The following is a 20,698-nucleotide window of genomic DNA, read 5'->3' on the forward strand; positions in this document are numbered from 1 at the left end:
CATTAGAACAAACACCAGACAGGCTGCATGTAAGTTCAAACATGAAAACCTTTATTGGAAGCACCCAACACACTTTTATACAGAATTTGGAACACCCTGCCCCCAACATTCGCTTTCCTATTGGTCAATTGTAAAGTACATGTAGTTATCCTTCAGGTCCTCTTAGCCATGCAAATGAGGACTTGAAAATGAGTCAGCAGGGATTGGTCCGATAGCTTGAATAGAAGGACTGCTATGTGTAATGAGACAGAAGCCCCAGGGGGCAATCAATGCCGTGTACATACCACCGTATTTTGGGTTATAAAAAATTAAGTTTTTTTTTTCAATGTCATTAAAAACGATCGTTTGTGGGCTCCAGAGCATTTTTCACAATCTAAAAAATGGGCATTAAAAAATTCGAACATGCTCTATTTTTTCACTACGTTTTTAACGTTGTCGTTTTTAAGGTTGTAAAAAATGGTCGTGTGTGGGCTTAAACGACGTGAAAAATCGGCGCATTCTCAGAAGCAAGTTATGAGACGGGAGCGCTCGTTCTGGTAAAACTACCGTTCGTAATGGAGATAGCACATTCATCACGCTGTAACAGACAGAAAAGCGCCTTTTACTAACACAAAATCAGCCAAAGCAGCCCCAAGGGTGGCGCCATGCGCATGGAACTTCACCTTTTTATAGTGTCGTCGTACGTGTTGTACGTCACCATGCTTTGCTAGAGCATTTTTTTTTCACAATCGTGTATAGGCCACGTCGTTTTAACCACTTAAGGACCGCCTCCTGCAGATATACGTCGGCAGAATGGCACAGCTGGGCACAAGCACGTACCTGTACGTCCTCTTTAAGTGCCCAGCCGTGGGTGGCGCGCCCGCGACCCTGGTCCGAAGCTCCGTAACCGCGGACCCGATCGCCGCTGGAGTCCCGCGATCGGTCCCCGGAGCTGAAGAACGGGGAGAGGTGAGTGTAAACACACCTTCCCCGTTCTTCACTGTGGCGCTGTCATTGATCGTCTGTTCCCTGTTATAGGGAAACACGATCAATAAAGTCACACGTCCAGCCCCGCCCCCCTACAGTTAGAAACACAGATGAGGTCACACTTAACCCCTTCAGCGCCCCTTGTGCTTAACTCCCAAACTGCAATTGTCATTTTCACAGTAAACAATGCATTTTTAATGCATTTTTTTCTGTGAAAATTACAATGGTCCCAAAAATGTGTCAATATTGTCCTATGTGTCCGCCATAATGTCGCAGTCATGAAAAAAATCGCTGATCGCCGCCATTAGTAGTAAAAAAATGTTTTTTTTATAAAAATGCAATAAAACTATCCTCTATTTTGTAAACGCTATAAATTTTGCGCAAACCAATTGATAAACGCTTATTGCGTTTTTTTTCTTTTTTTTACCAAAAATATGTAGAAGAATACGTATCGGCCTAAACTGAGGGAAAAAAATGTTTTTTATATATTTTTGGGGGATATTTATTATAGCAAAAAGTAAAAAATATTGCATTCTTTTTCAAAATTGTCGCTCTATTTTTGTTTATAGCGCAAAAAATAAAAACCGCAGAGGTGATCAAATACCACCAAAAGAAAGCTCTATTTGTGGGAAAAAAAGGACGCCAATTTTGTTTTGGAGCCACTTCGCGCAATTGTCAGTTAAAGCGACGCAGTGCCGAATCGCAAAAACTGGCCAGGTCCTTGACATGCCTAAAGGTCCGGGTCTTAAGGGGTTAATGATCGAGTTGAAAAAAACATAGTTTTTTCTAGACCCTTAAAAACATAATTTTTTACAAACCCTGAAAAAACGGTCGTGTCTACGCGGCATTAGGGTTCCAAAAGCAAAACTTCAAGCAAAATTCTACTAGTGTCTGTCCTGTTGTAGGCTGCCCTCGCATGTCTTTGGGCTGCTCCTAGAGTTCGAGATTGTGGATTTTCCTGCCAGAATAGGGATATTTGGCTGGTAACAATGTAGTGTCTTTTGGGGGGAAAAACTAGGAAATGCGGAAACCTGGGCCACGTCGGTCAGTTCGTCTCTTTTATTTATTTATTTATATATATATATATTTATATTATTATTTTTGTATTATTGTGAGGTGAAGTCAGGTAAATCTGTGGGTGTTGTCACAGACGGGACATACATTTCTGCCTTGTCTAGACAATACACCAATTGTTGTTAGGCGTCGGCTGCAAATGTAGCCAGAAAAGGTCTAAGGGCGTTGGAAGACTTCAGCTGTTCAGAATGAGGCAATTAAGGCCTCTATAAGTAATCCAGAGGATTACCACTGATTTGCTGGATCCTGAGGCTTTCTGACTGAAAGAGAGGAGTAGCTGAAAGTCTTCTGAGGAGGTGAGGAGGAAATTGATTTTTCTGTGTGATAAAAAATCAAAAGACTATTGTTTTTCTGCTGTATGACCAGCAGTGTCTGCCCAGCACTAGGCTGTGCAAGACTTCATTAGATAGGTTCCTGTGTGGTGAAGGTAGACGCCCCAAGTGGCCAGGGTTTATTTTATGTTTGATTTTGTTTATGCTGTTTTGGATGCTTGCACTTGTTTCCAGCAAGATGGAAGAATAAACCAAAATCTTTGTTTTCAACCGTCTTTGACTGCCTGTCTGTATAAATTCAGTGTGTAGTGAACCCATCCAAGGGGTCACACACCCCGCTACCGAGCTAACCCCTTAATAAATATATATATATATATATATATATATATATATATATATATATATATATATATATGTGTATATATATATATATATGTGTGTGTGTGTGTGTGTGTGTGTGTGTGTGTGTGTGTGTGTGTGTGTGTGTGTATGTATGTATGTATGTATGTATGTATGTATGTATATATATATATATATATATATATATATATATATATATATATATATATATATATATATATATATATATATATAAATATTATTATTTTTTATATATATATATATATATATATATAAATATTATTATTTTTTATATATATATATATATATATATATATATATATATATATATATAATATTATTATTATTTTATATATATATATATATATATATATATAATATTATTATTATTTTATATATATATATATATATATATAATAATATTATTATTATTTATATATATATATATATATATATATATAAATTTTATTTTTTTGCTGCTTTCCTATTCTTGATTCCATGTAGTCTTTCCAACATAAGCAGGCGTCTGTAAGGACAGCACATTAATCTCCCTCTTATCTGTACTCTGCGGCTGTAGACCAAAAGCCAACCATTAACAGAATATCGAGTGAGCGGCTTGTAACTCTATCATGACCATTGTTCTTTGTGCTCCGGTGAAGCTTTGTCCCTCGGCCCCCCTGTACTATGCAGCACATTGCCTGGTTAGCCTGGATCTGGGTCAGCAGCTATTTTATGCTCCTTTTTTCTCTTTTAGACGCTCTTAATTTATAACCGTAATAATGGACTGGGAGAGCCAGGATATTGGCCAGGGTTACACAGCTGCTGTTTATCAAGAGAGTTTGTTTTATGACCTCCAGACAAGGGCTGTCCCCGGGACGGGTTCACAGAACAGAGGTGGAAAAATCATGATCCTGGAAAGCAGAGCTGAAAAACGCGTTCCAATCATTTCCTGGGATGGTTTGCTGCGGGAGCTGCTATTACTACACTTGTTCACCACAATTCTGCCTCCGAGAACCAGTTGTGATCTCTTAAAAAACATAGAAGTGTCTTCATAAAATCTTCTGTTTCTTTTTATAAGCTGAACCTAAAGCAGGACTCCAGGCAACAAAAAATTGCCCTTTAAAAAAAAAAAATGTAACATCACTTTAGAGCTTTTCCCTACAATACCCTTTTTCCACCACTAGAGGTCCTTAGTCTGATATTCCTTGTCTTTCAACACACTTCCTCTAAGATCAGGCTGCCTTGGACTCGCCCCCATCCTGTGGCTGGACAGTGAAGAAGCAGCATGATGAGCTTATCTTTCTGCTCTCTCTCCTCCTATCGGCATGCTCATTGTCAGCAAATAAACTGGTTCTTTTTGTGGTGCTTCTACCTTTCACACTGCTGTACAGGGACAGATCACATTCAGGTGCTTGCACTGCTTGCTTTTAAAAAATATATTTGATGTATCTTTGACTACAAAGCTGCATTCATTTGTGTCTTTTTTTTTTTTTTTTTTTAAAGTGGAACTTTATACTAAAACCTAAAAATAGGTGAACAGGCAGGATGTTTAATGCAGAAGGGGCACGTGTTGTCTCTTCTGCATTAATGTTACTAAATTATATATATATATTTTTTTAATTAAATTTGAAATTTTTATTATTTGTTATAATTACCTGCTCTGTATTGCTCATGGCAGCCCCTGATCCTCCTCTTCCGGGGTCCCCAGTGGTAATCTTGGCTGCTCCTCGTCTGCGAGACTACCATAGCCAACTGATTGTTATGGGTCCTAAGCTGTATGAAACTTGGGCCCACCCCACTTCCTCTGATTGACAGCAGCAAGAGCCAATGGCCCCTGCTGCTGCTTGAATGCTGTGTAAAGAGGAAGGGGAGAGAAGATGCAGCCCTGCACAGCGGTGATCTCTTCTCCCCTCTCTTCCCCTTTTACACAGGGGAGGGGGGAACAGGGACACTGATTATATATATATATAAATTGCCTTAATGCAAGCAATGCGTTAAGGTAAGACAAACTTTAAAATTCAGCACTTTCAACAGAGAAAAAAGCGCTGCAGATAAACAGATACAACTCATGTAGGAGGATTTGTTTTAATCTCTGTGTATCACCTGAGGCCAGTCACGTCACTGGGTATATGTAGGGGTTTACGTCCACTTTTATTATATTTTCTGCAAATACCTGTTGATCCCACCAGAAATCTTGTGTCCTGTTAACTTCCTGTGCACTGCACTGACATCTCAGAGTATCATCAGATTTCTTGGATATTTTCTGTAAACTACAAAATACCCTCCTCCTCCTAATCTGAGATTAGCAGAGGGGGAATTGTTTGTAGTCATAAATCAGGAGAGCAGCCTATGATGACAACCCTTCTCCTTCGTATACAGTGCCTTGCAAAAGTATTCGCCCCCCTTGAACTTTGCGACCTTTTGCCACATTTCAGGCTTCAAACATAAAGATATAAAACTGTAATTTTTTGGAAGAATCAACAAGTGGGACAAAATCATGAAGTGGAACGAAATTTATTGGATATTTCAAATTTTTAACAAATAAAAAACTGAAAAATCGGGCGTGCAAAATTATTCAGCCCCCTTAAGTTAATACTTTGTAGCGCCACTTTTTGCTGCGATTACAGCTGTAAGTTGCTTGGGGTATGTCTCTATCAGTTTTGCACATCGAGAGACTGACATTTTTGCCCATTCCTCCTTGCAAAACGGCTCGAGCTCAGTGAGGTTGGTTGGAGAGCGTTTGTGAACAGCAGTTTTCAGTTCTTTCCACAGATTCTCAATTGGATTCAGGTCTGGACTTTGACTTGGCCATTCTAACACCTGGATATGTTTATTTGTGAACCATTCCATTGTAGATTTTGCTTTATGTTTTGGATCATTGTCTTGTTGGAAGACAAATCTCCGTCCCAGTCTCAGGTCTTTTGCAGACTCCATCAGGTTTTCTTCCAGATGGTCCTGTATTTGGCTCCATCCATCTTCTTATCAATTTTAACCATCTTCCCTGTCCCTGCTGAAAGAAAAGCAGGCCCAAACCATGATGCTGCCACCACCATGTTTCACAGTGGGGATGGTGTGTTCAGGGTGATGAGCTGTGTTGCTTTTACGCCAAACATAACGTTTTGCATTATTGCCAAAAAGTTGGATTTTGGTTTCATCTGACCAGAGCACCTTCTTCCACATGTTTGGTGTGTCTCCCAGGTGGCTTGTGGGAAACTTTAAACGACACTTTTTATGGATATCTTTAAGAAATGGCTTTCTTCTTGCCACTCTTCCATAAAGGCCAGATTTGTGCAGTATACGACTGATTGTTGTCCTATGGACAGAGTCTCCCACCTCGGCTGTAGATCTCTGCAGTTCATCCAGAGTGATCATGGGCCTCTTGGCTGCATCTCTGATCAGTCTTCTCCTTGTATGAGCTGAAAGTTTAGAGGGACGGCCAGGTCTTTGTAGATTTGCAGTGGTCTGATACTCTCATTTCAATATTATCGCTTGCACAGTGCTCCTTGGGATGTTTAAAGCTTGGGAAATCTTTTTGTATCCAAATCCGGCTTTAAACTTCTCCACAGCAGTATCTCGGACCTGCCTGGTGTGTTCCTTGTTCTTCATGATGCTCTCTGCGCTTTAAACGGACCTCTGAGACTATCGCAGTGCAGGTGCATTTATACGGAGACTTGATTACACACAGGTGGATTCTATTTATCATCATTAGTCATTTAGGTCAACATTGGATCATTCAGAGATCCTCACTGAACTTCTGGAGAGAGTTTTCTGCACTGAAAGTAAAGGGGCTGAATAATTTTGCACGCCCAATTTTTCAGTTTTTAATTTGTTAAAAAAGTTTGAAATATCCAATACATTTTGTTCCACTTCATGATTGTGTCCCACTTGTTGTTGATTCTTCAAAAAAAAATTACAGTTTTATGTCTTTATGTTTGAAGCCTGAAATGTGGCAAAAGGTCGCAAAGTTCAAGGGGGCCGAATACTTTCACAAGGCGCTGTATATAATACAGTGAGGGAAAGTTGTCACCCTAGGAGTAGAAATGTGTTATTGACAGGATCTCCAGATGACAAGGAGGAAAAAAAGCCAGTAAAAAAGAAACTAATGCAGCTATCACATACAAGGACTAATATATAGGGGTTTTAGATATGCTTTAAAGATGGATTACATCCGTGATCTGCACTAGCTTCTGGATCCTGCGCTGAACAGCTGCCCTGCTGCATTATGAACATGGGAGGCCGCTCGCTTGGTATGGACACTCTTCAAGGAACACTTTGTGTTTTTATTTTTATTTTATTTTTTTATCTCGATGAATGCAAAGTAGACATGTGCAATTTGTTTCGTTTCGACAAATTCGTTAATATTCGAATTAACAGAAACTACCTCACTGTGCCCGAGTACCTGCAATCTTGAAAGGCGTCCATTTTTTTCAAAGTCGCGGCTTCCTCCTGGTGTTCCATTATGTGATAGGCATTTGACACTGTGTTCCGCCTATCAGGAAGGTCCTCTCATCCTCGGACAGTTTCCCAGCAGACACTGTGTTCAGCCAATCGCGGACGTTCTCTTGTTCGAGGATGAAAGAATGTCCGTGATTGGTGGAACACTGAACACAGTGTCTGCTGGGAAACTGAGTCCGAGGATGAGCGGACCACCGTAATAGGCGGAACACAGTGTCAAATGCCTATCACGGAACGGAACACCAAGAGGAAGCCGCGACTTTTAAAAAATGGACGCCTGTCAAGATTGCAGGTATGGCACAGTGAGACTGCAATGGGCACAGTGAGGTATGGCACAGTGAGACTGCAATGGGCACAGTGAGGTATGGCACAGTGAGACTGCAATGGGCACAGTGAGGTATGGCACAGTGGGACTGCAATGGGCACAGTGAGGTATGGCACAGTGAGACTGCAATGGGCACAGTGAGGTATGGCACAGTGAGACTGCAATGGGCACGGTGAGGTTTGGCACAGTGAGGTTGCAATGGGCATTGTTGACCCTCTTTTCCGCTTACAGTAGCTGCTGCATTCTCACCCTCGGCTTATGCTCGAGTCAATACGTTTTTTCCCATTTTTGTTTTTTTTTTGCGGTAAAATTAGGTGCCTCGGCTTATACTCGGGTCGGCTTATACTCGAGTATATACGGGTATTTTGGATTTTCGTTCTTTCAAATTTACGACTTTCAGATTATTTTTTTCGAATTATCAAAATAACTAATACAGCAATTAAACAAATAGAACATAGATTCAAATTTTTACGAATTTAATCGATGTAACGAATTTCGGTCATAACGAATGACCCGAAAAACGAAAAAAAATACAATGAATGAAAGGAGGAAAAGAACACACTTTTTGGCAGTGCACATGTCTGATTGGATGAGGAGGAGGAGGAGTGGCCTGTGTTCAGTAAGCGGCAGTGCAGGTGCTACGCATGGGAATCGGAAGCTAGTGGGGATCACTGTAGTATTGGTTCTTGGTACAGGGGTTTCCATCCTCCACAGGGATCCTTTTTTTAGTTTTAATTTTATTTTAGCCCCGGCTTTATTTGTGCATTGACATTTTGACCTTGGGTGCTCTCTTCCCCCCCTTCTATCGCCCCAAATTCCTAGATGCATGCACAGCATTGTCTGCACTGTCAGAGTCCCTCTAAACCAGCCATTTGTTTTTCAATGGTATTCGCAGCATTGCTGTCAGCCGCACAGATTAGAAGTCTCCGGCATTTCCTTATTTATTTTACATAATGCTAAGTCCTTTCTGCTTCGTTTCTCTCTCTCTCTCTCTCGCAGTGCTGGCATCGCCGTGGGTTTCTATGGCAACGGGGAGACCAGCGATGGCATCCACAGAGTGACATATTCGCTGAGACATGTCAACCACACCGTGGCAGGAATCCAAGATCGGGTGAGTAGCAATAAATAGACTAATCCTTCTGCCTGTGATGTCTGTTCAGCTTTATGTGTAATACGCAATGCATGTCGGGGGTATGCAATAACAATATTCCTGCATGTGTACATATATATAAACCCGGGTGGGCCAATGGCGGGGAGGCCTGGGAGGGTAAGCTCCTAACGTTTCGCTGGTCTGGATTTTGAGCCTAATGTAATTCTACTCCTTTACATATAAATATACCAGATTTCCTGCTCATCCGGCTGATGCGTTTCATGTATTTTTGGATGTCTCTTAAAGGGGAGCTATACATTAATATCTTTTTTTTATTTTATCTTCTATTTTTTTAACTCACGGAGTTGGGCTTTAACAGTCATTTTTTACCCTTAACTTTCTGCTTTCAAGCAATGCATCCAGCTTCTTCCCAGCAGCAGCATAAGGAAAGGGGGGTGCACTGTGATGTACAGGGGAGGGGGGGACTCAACTTCTGATGGTGGGGTGGCTCTTGAAATCCAATGTAGGGGGAGAAGATGCGCTGGACAGATACAACCGGCCCTTTTGAGGGCAATCAATACTAATGCGGCCCACAATGAAATTGAGTTTGACACCCTTGTCATAGGTTGACAACCACTGGCCTAGGTTCACAGGAAGAGGACTGAATGACGTTGGGCATCAACCTGGAAGTGGAGCATCATCTGGTGAAGGAGTAGACCTTCTGGGGAGTGGGCACTAGATTGGAGGTATTTCAGCAAAAACTAGTACTTAAAGCGGATTTCCACCCGCTTTTCGGAACCATCCCCCCCTCCGGTGTTACATTTGGCACCTTTCAGGGGGGAGAGGGTGCAGATGCCTGTATAATACAGGCATTCACACCACACGGGAGTCACTCCCCTCAACCCCCCCCCCCCCCCGCTGCCTTCTGGGAAACACACTGGTCCAAGGAGACAGCGGGGACAGCTGGGAACGCGCTGCAAGGCTTCACTTCCTGATTCCCTCACTGAGGATGGCGGTAGGGGCAGCCGAGAGACGAGCGATTGCTTGTGTTCTGCTGCCGACATCGCGGGCCCCCCGGACTGGTAAGTGTCCATTTATTAAGTCAGCAGCTGCAGTATTTGTAGCTGCTGGCTTTTAATATATTTTTTTTTTTTGTGGGAACTCCGCTTTAAGCCACGCTTTTAACACCCCAACCCCCCCCCATCCTTCGTGGTTCTTCAGGCAGAACGTTTTTTACCTTTTATGCATTAACCGGTTAACGCCCGCTATGTGCAGCTCTATGCCTGTACGTCCACAGAATGGCACGTACAGGCATATGGGCGTACATGTACGTCCCCGCCTTTCCGCGGGTCGGGGATCCAATCGGGACCCCCCCCCCCCCCCGGTACATGCGGCGGTCTGTAACCCCGGGGGAGCGATCCGGAACGAGGGCGCGGCTAGAAACGTTTCTAGCCGCCCCCTCGCGATCGCTCCCCGGAGCTGAAGAACGGGGAGAGCCGTATGTAAACACGGCTTCCCCGTGCTTCACTGTGGCAGCTGCTTCGATCGAGTCATCCCTTTTATAGGGAGATCCGATCGATGATGTCAGACCTACAGCCACACCCCCCTACAGTTGTAAACACACACTAGGTGAACCCTAACTCCTACAGCGCCCCCTTGTGGTTAACTCCCAAACTGCAACTGTCATTTTCACAATAAACAATGCCATTTAAATGCATTTTTTGCTGTGAAAATGACAATGGTCCCAAAAATGTGTCAAAATTGTCCGAAGTGTCCGCCATAATGTCGCAATCACGAAAAAAATCGCTGATCGCCGCCATTAGTAGTAAAAAAATAAAAAAAAATAACTATCCCCTATTTTGTAAACACTATAAATTTTGCGCAAACCAATCGATAAACGCTTATTGCGATTTTGTTTTTTTACCAAAAATAGATAGAAGAATACGTATCGGCCTAAACTGAGGGAAAAAAAATTGTATATATGTTTTTGGGAGATATTTATTATAGCAAAAAGTTAAAATTTTCAAAATTGTCGCTCTATTTCTGTTTATAGCGCAAAAAATAAAAACCGCAGAGGTGATCAAATACCACAAAAAGAAAGCTCTATTTGTGGGGGGAAAAAGGATGCCAATTTTGTTTGGGAGCCACATCGCACGACCGCGCAAAACCTGGCCTGGGCATTTAGCTGCCTAAAGGTCCGGGGCTTAAGTGGTTAAGGTAGAAACCTGCTGGGTGCAGCTCTACATTGCATTTGGCAGAAATGAGGTTAAAACAGGCAGTGAGGAAGTGTCGCATCGCCCCCTCACGCCTCTGAAAAGCAATCTGAACACTGGTCACACTTCAGAGGAGCATCTGATTTAAACTCGGGTCTGAACGTAGCTTTAATGGTAACCTAGGACATTTTATGACCAGATGTCTCCTCAGTATTCTGCTCAGTTTCTGACCTCTGGACTTTGTCAACTGTTGGCAATCAAAAATGATGGCAAGCACCGCAAATCCTGACTGGTCATCACTAAACGGGTCACAAGATCTTTCTTGTAGAGGGACTTTTTCTGCATTTAGGAACTTGTGGTTTTCACAAGACATGTTTTTCTTATTAATTCAATGAGCTCTGCACTTCTTCTGTTTTCCCAAGTTTCTGTAATATTGCAATCTTAGAGTTCTGTCAGTTTCTGTGCCCTCAAAGTTTCCAGACCTGAAAAAGAAATGTATTCCATCCAAAACCCAATTACTTGTTCTAAAAGGGGGATTCACATTGTTTTAAAATACATTTCATTGTGTAAAATATTTGAGAACAGAACATTGCAATTATGTAACTATGTACGTAGCGCACTCCCGAACCCTGCGCTGTGTACATAGCCCTCTCCTGAACCCTGCGCTGTGTACGTAGCGCACTCCTGAATCCTGCGCTGTGTACGTAGCGCACTCCTGAACCCTGCGCTGTGTACGTAGCGCACTCCTGAACCCTGCACTGTGTAGGTAGCGCACTCCTGAACCCTGCGCTGTGTACGTAGCGCACTCCTGAACCCTGCGCTGTGTACGTAGCGCACTCCTGAACCCTGCGCTGTGTACGTAGCGCACTCCTGAACCCTGCGCTGTGTACATAGCGCACTCCTGAACCCTGCGCTGTGTACGTAGCGCACTCCTGAACCCTGCGCTGTGTACGTAGCGCACTCCTGAACCCTGCGCTGTGTACGTAGCGCACTCCTGAACCCTGCGCTGTGTACGTAGCCCTCTCCTGAACCCTGCGCTGTGTACGTAGCCCTCTCCTGAACCCTGCGCTGTGTAAGTAGCGCACTCCTGAAGCCTGCGCTGTGTACGCAGCGCACTCCCGAAGCCTGCGCTGTGTACGCAGCGCACTCCTGAAGCCTGCGCTGTGTACGCAGCGCACTCCTGAAGCCTGCGCTGTGTACGCAGCGCACTCCTGAAGCCTGCGCTGTGTACGCAGCGCACTCCTGAAGCCTGCGCTGTGTACGTAGCGCACTCCTGAAGCCTGCGCTGTGTACGTAGCGCACTCCTGAAGCCTGCGCTGTGTACGTAGCGCACTCCTGAAGCCTGCGCTGTGTACGCAGCGCACTCCTGAAGCCTGCGCTGTGTACGTAGCGCACTCCTGAAGCCTGCGCTGTGTACGTAGCGCACTCCTGATACAACTGGCCCTTTGAGGGCAACCATATGGCTGATGTGGTCTGCAGTAAAACTGAGTCTGGAAATTTCAACTTTTTTTTTTTTTTTTAGGTCTCTGAAACCACCATAGCTCTAAACCAAACTGTGGAACCAAATCTGATAGAACTGGAAACCATGTTTACAAAACACACAGATTATGTTCTCATCGTCCAGAAACTTCAGGTTCTTCTGTACACACTGGTCCAACAAACCTCTGAGATCCCATTCTGGAAGAACAGTGACATTTCAATGGATGATCTGGCTAAACAAGTGGACACATATGACTGGTACAGGTAAGCAGTGTTCTACATACACAGATGGTTAGGGGTACTGCTTTACTTAATGTTATGACGTTTGTGTGGTGGTTGGTATTTTGGTACAGTCAAATATCTACCTGGTAGGTAACTCCATTGTGGGAAACCTACTACCACGTCCGAGCCTTTTCCAGCTTAGCATGGCTAATGATATGAAATCTTAGACTGTCCAGCAACGTACAGACTCCAACATCTATAAAGTTATATATGGGCATGGATATGCTTACATGCCTATTTGTGAATGCAATCAATACTTCTGTTAGGTAATATGACTTTTATTTTAGGTTTACTAGTGTTCTATAAGCACTGACTTAACGAGGGTTCTATAAAAGTGTAGGGTAGGAAGGAGACATTCAGGAGGCCTCTTGGCAGCCTCCCTGACCAGTTTTCTTTTTGTCTTTTCATCAGTTTTGGAGGGACGTCCAGTTCTTGGTAATGTCACTGTTGTGCCATATTTTCTACACTTGATGATGACTGTCTTCACTGTGTTCCATGGTATATCTAATGCCTTGGAAATTCTTTTGTACCCTTCTCCTGACTAATACCTTTTAACAATGAGATCCCTCTGATGCTTTTGGAAGCTCTCTGCGGACCATGGCTTTTGCTGTAGGATGCGACAAAGAAAATGTCAGGAAAGACCTACTAGAACAGCTGAACTTTGGGGTTAATCAGAGGCACTTAAAATGATGGCAGGTGTGTACTGACCCCTATTTAACATGAGTTTGAAAGTGATTGCTTAATTCTAAACACAGCTACATCCCCAGTTATAAGAGGGTGTGCACACTAATGCAACCACATTTATTTAATTTTTTATTTTTACAACCCCTCCTCCCCTCCCCCCAAAGATTTATAGGTCACGGGTGTAAAAAGTTCTGAAATTATTTATCTTTGTCTCATTTTTTACATCACAGAAACCTGGCATTTTAACAGGGGTGTGTAGACTTTTTATATCCACTGTATGTCTGGGCTATGGGGTAGAGTGGCAAGACTGAAGCATTTTCTTACAAAGAAAAATGCCTGGCTAAATTTTGCAAAAACACAGATATGTTTGATGTAAAAACAACACCAAAAGAACACCATACCCACCATGAAGCATGGTGGTGGCAGCATGTTGTAGAGTTTATAGGTCACTTTAAAGGTGGAAAAAGTTCTGAAATTATTTATCTTTGTCTCATTTTTTTTACATCACAGAAACCTGACATGGGTGTGTAGACTTTTTATATCCATTGTATATGTTACACTGACAGTTTTATTGTGAACCTAGGAAAAACTTTGGGTCTCCTCTCAGGCTTTCACAACTCGGTTCAATGGGCCCTGTGGGTGCAGACTAGATAGGTGTCTGTATTGACTCCATACCCAATGTTAGGCTCCATTCACATCTAGGCGTTTTCACGCCAGACGCCCGACGCTCGTGCTGCTGGAGGGGAGATTTCACATTGGTGTCTATGGAGATGGTTCACATCTCACGCCGAAACGCCGTACGCCTGCCGCCTGAAAAAAAGTCCCGGACACTTTTTTTTTTCAGGCGGCTTTCGGCGTTCGGCCATAGACATCAATGTGTTGTTAAAAAAAAAAAAAAAAAAGTTTAAAAACGACCCGTTTTGTCGCGGCAAATCGCGGCACAATACGCTGCAAAGTGTCGCCGCGTTGTAGTGTGAATGCGGGCTAAGGGCATTGGAGATGTCTGTCACCGCACAATGTGCAAAGCCATACGTCATAGGAATGATCGCAGCCTCGGCATACTCTGTCTGAGCCACGCCCCATCGTGATTTGTCGGGGGGGGGAAATGGTTTTGGGGGGTGTGGCTTGTACAAAGTCTGCTGAAACTATCATTTTCAGGCTGGGTTCACACTGATACTACACGACAGTCATATGACTATCAGGCCGGGTTCACACTGGTACGACAAACGCTCCGACATTGGGAGCTCATGTCGCATTACATGTGAAAATCAATATTTCCCTATGAGACCGATCTTAACTGGTCTGACACAAGTCGGTCCGACTTTAAAAATGCTCCCTATTCTACTTTGGTTAGACTTTGATCCTACTTCAGTCCATTGAATATCATTGAAGTCGGACCAAAGTAGGATCCTTGTCCTTACCATCTTACTTTTGACATCTGAAATGGTGATTACAGCAGCAGTTAAAAGAATATATGTCACACTGGGATTGTGTTGATTGGTCAAAGGACAAGTCGGACTATCACAAAGTTGGATCAAAGTAGTATCCTGTTCATGAAAGTCGGATGGATGTAGGACCAATGTAGGACCGATGTTGCAGAGCAAAGTAGGATGATGACTGTCCTGTAGTATCAGTGTGAACCCAGCCTCATTCTACTTTCTGCTACATCAGTCCTAAGGCCGGGTTCACACTTGTCCGACAAACGCTCCGACATTGGGAGCTAATGTCGTATGACGTATGAAAATCAATGTTTCCCTATGAGACCCATCTTAACTGGTCCGACACAAGTCGGTCCGACTTTGAAAATGCTCCCTATTCTACTTTGGTTAGACTTTGATCCTACTTCAGCCCATTGAATATCATTGATGTCAGATCAAAGTAGGATCCTTGTCCTAACCATCCGACTTTTGACATCCGAAATAGTGATTACAGCAGCAGTAAAAAGAATTTATCTCACACTGGGATTGTCTTGATTGGTCAAAAGAAAAGTCAGACTATCACAAAGTCCGATCAAAGTAGTATCCTGTTCATGAAAGTTGGATGGTTGGTTGTAGGACCGACTTCGTAAATGCTCCCTGCACTACTTTGGTCCGACTTTAGCCCATTGAATATCATTGAAGTCGGATGAAAGTAGGATCCTTGTCCTAAACATCTGACTTGGTGATTACAGCAGGATACTACTTTGATCCGACTTTGTGATAGTCTGACTTGTTCTTTGACCAATCAAAACAATCCCAGTGTGAGATAAATTCCTTTCACTGCTGTAATCACCAAGTCAGATGGTTAGGACAAGGATCCTACTTTCATCCGACTTCAATGATATTCAATGGGCTAAAGTCAGACCAAAGTATTGCAGGGAGCATTTACAAAGTCAGACGACTTGTGTCGGACCAGTTAAAGTGGTTATAAACACTTATTAGAAACCTTATATTAAGGCATACCTGTAGCTACCCTGGATATCTCTTAAACCTGCACGGTTTTAGGAGATAGCCTCCTGTGTCTGCATGTGCCGAACTCATCGGCACATGCGCACTAGGGCAAACTGAATCAATGGTACCTATGTGCCGTTACCGGCGGCTCCCGCGCACATGCACGGAAGTGACATCATCACGACTCCGGCCAATCACAGTGTCGAAGCCGCGATACCCAGAAGCGAGCCCCGGGCGACATGTCGTCAGTCGGAAGGGGAGATGAGGACGTCTGCGGGGGCTTTGATGTGAGGTAAGTAATTCATAATGAGCTCGTATGCTATGCATACGAGCTTATTATGCCTTTGTCTTGCAGGTTTTTTTTTTTCCCCTTTAGGTTTACTTTCTCTTTAAGACAGCTCCCATAAGGAAACATTGATTTTCACACGTCATGCGACATGAGCTCCCAATGTCGGGGCGTTTGTCGCACGAGTTTGAACCCAGGCTTAAGGCCGCGTACACACAACCGGTCCATCCGATGAGAATGGTCTGACGGACCATTTTCATCGGTTCACCGCTGAAGCTGCCTGATGGTCTGATGTTCGTACACACCATCAGTTCAAAATCTGATCGGGTCAGAACGCGGGGACGTAAAACATAATGACGTGCTAAAAAAAACGAAGTTCAATGCTTCCAAGCATGCGTCGACTTGATTCTGAGCATGCGCAGGTTTTGAACCGATGCTTTTGTGTACTAACCATCGGTTTGGACCTATCGGTCAGCGGTCCATCGGTTCGATTTTTAAAGCAAGTTCTAAAATTTTGGTCGGAAGGACAAAAGACCGATGGGCTGTACCCACGGTCGGTTTGGACCGATGAAACTGAACTTTAGTCCATTTTCATCGGTTTGGACCGATGGTGTGTACGCGGCCTCAGACATATGACTTGGCACAGTGTGCGGTGACTGCTTTTACAATGTGTCGGTTTCATTTTATTTCATTTCATTTTTATTTTAAATGTGTCGGTATATATTTCAATAAATATTGAGTTCTGGTGTTCCTTCCAAGAGAATTTCACCTTATCGGTAAAACACATTAGCAAGAGAGGTGAGAGTAAGATGTATTATACAGCCTTTCAATCTCAACATTCAGAAACATTTTGTGCCTGACTAAGCCTTAATGAAACACAACTACACACAGAGGCAGTTTTAAAAAAGAAATGTTGAATTCCAGCGGGAAGTTGAGTACGATTGGTAGACTCGGACTGATTTCTACGTCTAAATCCCAAACTCTCCCAAGTGCGAGGCAGGAGGACATAGTAGAGGGTTGGATACGCCTTTGAGTCGCAGGCGGGTGCTTTATCTGGGGTGTCTGGGAATTAGACCAGGTGTGTTTAATCAAGCGCAGGTTCTGAGTATTAGATGGTTTATGAAACACGCCATTTAAGTGCGCATTTTATATTCCTTCCTCCCAAATCTCGCTTGCTTTTCTTGGCTGCTCTCCTGCCTGTGACAGTCCAATGAAGCGAGAAGGAAGTGGGCTTCTGGCTTGCATTACCAGACCGGAGAGCAGTAACTAAAATTCTTTTGCTGGCCTTTGCACGTCATTTTTTTCCCTTATTGCACCATACTGTTCAATAAAGGTAAGTGCTGGACAACCTGCTGTTTATTATGGGCCTCCTGTGTTGCTCAAAAGGGTCAAAAGTCACCTCATTAGGAAACCATGGTCCCTCTCCTATCCACCATAGGATTCCAGAGATCTACGCTCACCTGACCTGTCCTTTACAATTCAAATTTTATGCCTGATACTGGGATATATCCCTATTGGGCCTTATGGACATTGGACGTTAAAATAATTTAATAAAAAATGGCAGTAGCTTTGCAGTGAGTTTTTAAACTTTTTTCAAAGATTTTGCAATATCGTTTTTAGCATTTTTTAGCGTTCTTACGCATTTGTGTTTTTTAGCATTCCTCCAGGTTAGTGTTTTTTTTTTTAAAAAAAAGATTTTTTTAACGGATCAATAACGTTAAACGCTGGTGAGCGAAGTTTTTAAGCGTTTATCAAATTTTTTCAGCGTTGGACTGTTTTTACAGCTGAAAACCGTCTCCTTTAGAACCCACTCGTTTTATTTTTTTTTTACTGCTCAAAAAAAGTCCCTGCCCAAAACTGCATAAGATAACATGATAGAGGGCTAGATTCAGAGAGAATTTACGCCAACGTATCTATAGATACACCGCATAAATTCAAATCTGCGCCGGCGTATCTTCTTTCTGTATTCAGAAAGCAAGATACACCGACATTAGCCTAAGATCCGACTGGCTAAGATCTTACGCCGTCGTATCTTAGGGTGCATTTTAACGCTGGCCGCTAGGTGGCGCTCCCGTCGTTTTCGGGGGAGAGTATGCAAATTACCTAGTTACGCCGATTCACAAACGTACGTTGTTTGCGTAAGGCTTTTTCGGCGTAACGTTGCTCCTGCTATTAGGTGGCGCAGCCAATGTTAAGTATGGACGTCGTTCCCGCTTCGAAATTAGAATTTTTTGCGTCGTTTGCGTAAGTCGTTCGCAAATAGGGCTGGACGTAATTTACGTTCAAGTCGAAACCAATGACGTCCTTGCGACGTCATTTGAAGCAATGCACACTGGGATATGTACACGGACGGCGCATTCACCGTTCGTAAATCACGTCAATCACGTCAGGTCATCACATATTAGCATAAAACACGCCCCCCCTTCCACATTTGAATTACGCTGGCTTACGCCGGCCCTATTTACGCTACGCTGCCGCAACTTACGGAGCAAGTGCTTTGTGAATACAGCACTTGCTCCTGTAAGTTGCGGCGGCGTAGCGTAAATACGATACGCTGCGCCACCGTAAGAAGGGGCGCAGCTACGTGAATCTAGCCCAGAGAGTTTAAAGTGGAGGTCCACCCTAAAAAAAAAAAAAAAAACACCAAAATTCTACAAAAAAATTGAAGAAACCCTTCTTCCTTTTTTTTTTTTTTTACTTACCAGAAATTGCGGTTGCTATGCGCATCTTCCTAATCTGCCTCTTCCTAGTCCACGGCTGGTCTTCATCCTCACGTTGTCAGTGTTTGTAGCTGCTGGCTTTAAAAAAAAAAAATAATAATAATTGCGGGTGGAACCCCGCTTTAATGACTGTAGAAAAAAACATCTACAGCCAAAAACAGCTGCTGTAAAAACTTAAAACGTCCAGTGTGTATGAGGCTTTACTGTCATACGAGTTATTGGTGCCTTGTTCGCCTTTTGTATCTTTACATTTCTATATTTCTGTAACTTGGAACATTAAAAATCTAAAATACAATTTTTTTTTTTTATTTAATTAATTCTTATTTTTTTTTATATATTAGCCTATTAGTACCACATTTACCACCACGTTTTCATGTTTTACCAATCCTTGTCTAACCTTTTAAGCAGCTGCGTCCGCGTTATTACTGAAATTGTGAAATTGTACACTATTTGAAAACCCAAATAAAAATTTATTGAAAGAAATAAATAATAAAAAAAAGGGTCAAAAGTCTACAATTTTGGTCAGAAAAATAAAAATGGTAGCCAAAACTGGAGAGTGCAGGAGCCATGATTTTCAGTTTTATCTGTGATCGTTACGATGACTGGCATTAAACTCTGGTAACTAGAATACATAAAAGCTCTTTAGATGTGTAGAATTCTGAGATCCATCTTGGCCACAAAATGTTAGCATTTAACTGATGTGAAGACTTGACGGTGGTTGTGCTTGAATAACCTGATCACTGTTCCTCTCTTTTTTTCTTTAGATGGCTGGGTTACCTCGGGTTGCTCCTTTTTCATGTTTTCATTTGCCTCCTGGTGCTTTTTGGTCTTATTCGGAACTCAAAGGCCATTCTGGTGAGGTAAGTAGTTGACTGGTCACCTGGGGTTGGCATACTTGTATTTTCTGATTTTTGTTTTCTCCATATAAACAAGTTGTAGTAGATGTGTAAGTTCACATGTCGTCTAATCTTGGGCCCCTTTCACACCTTGTGAATTCGTCGCAGCGGAGTCTGCCAGCTCAGCGGGAGAACTCTCAGTGGATCTCCGCTGAGCCAGCAGATGACAGGTCCCTCTCTTCTCACTGAGCAGGGAGGGGCTTGTCCAGTGCCGCTGTCTCCTATAGAGAGATCTGATTAAAATGGACAGCATGTCCGTTTTTCATCAGATCTCACCCGATCTGATCCGCCATGGACGGATGGCGACGTATCGCCATCCATCTGATTTTAGCGGATCGTATCGGGTCGCATCGGATGTCAGCGGACATGTCACCGCTGACATCTGATGCTCCATAGAGAAGAATGCAGCGGCCGTCCAGGTCCGCTGAAAAAACTGACAGGCAGACCTGAACGGTCTGGCAGTGTGAAAGGGGCCTTACAACAGCAGTTGGATGATCTAGAACAATGTAGGTGAGGATCTCGCGCCAATAATAAATGAATAAATAAATTAATTTAAGTGTTTTAGGCTGCTCCCCAAAATTCTGATTCTGAATACAAATAAAAAGCAAAAACAGGGGGCGCTCGTTACCATTAATAAAAATATATAAGGTGAAAAAAAATAATAATCAAATAGTTCTATGAAAAAATCACAAATTAGATACCAAATCTGTGCAGTTCCTAGCATTCACCCAATTGGGGATGCTTAACCAGAATTCAATAGTGCAAAATAATCACATGCATAAGATTAGTACATATGTGAAAAAATTATGAAGCAAAAGTGTCCATAGAAAGGCTGTGTTTAAATTTCTTGCAATTCGTGCTGAGCATACAATGAAACAAAAAGGGTTTCCACCTTCACCGATTGAAGACACCAAATAGTGCATATAAGGATGGCTCCTTACCACAGGTAGTTGACCTTTCTCGTTAGAAAAGATGTCAAATAAAGCTTGTTGTCACCACGGACAGATATGCAACACATGAAGTTCCCTTGGTTCAGCTTGTTTGAGCGTCATAGGGCATGGTAAAAGAAGAGAGATACCACCATGGCATAATAAAGTTTTATTTAAAATTGTAAAATATACACAGTGCCGAGTGGCTCCTTACTTTGGATGGTGCCCACGTCCCGGC

General features: G+C 42.9%; 1 protein-coding gene across 6 annotated transcripts in view; it reads left to right on the plus strand.

The window, feature by feature from the left end:
• TTYH3 (tweety family member 3) overlaps nt 1-20,698 on the plus strand; it is a 204,516-nt gene that overhangs the window by 97,025 nt on the left and 86,793 nt on the right. For all 6 annotated transcript variants that reach the window (XM_040356673.1, XM_040356670.1, XM_040356671.1 and 3 more), the window contains exons 3-5: nt 8,452-8,563; nt 12,278-12,498; nt 19,400-19,495. In XM_040356673.1, coding sequence (XP_040212607.1) covers nt 8,452-8,563; nt 12,278-12,498; nt 19,400-19,495 — 429 coding nt within the window. The remainder of the gene's footprint in view (nt 1-8,451; nt 8,564-12,277; nt 12,499-19,399; nt 19,496-20,698) is intronic.

The sequence above is a fragment of the Rana temporaria genome, chromosome 6 (assembly GCF_905171775.1).
Source record: "Rana temporaria chromosome 6, aRanTem1.1, whole genome shotgun sequence".
NCBI classification, from domain to species: Eukaryota; Metazoa; Chordata; class Amphibia; order Anura; family Ranidae; genus Rana; species Rana temporaria.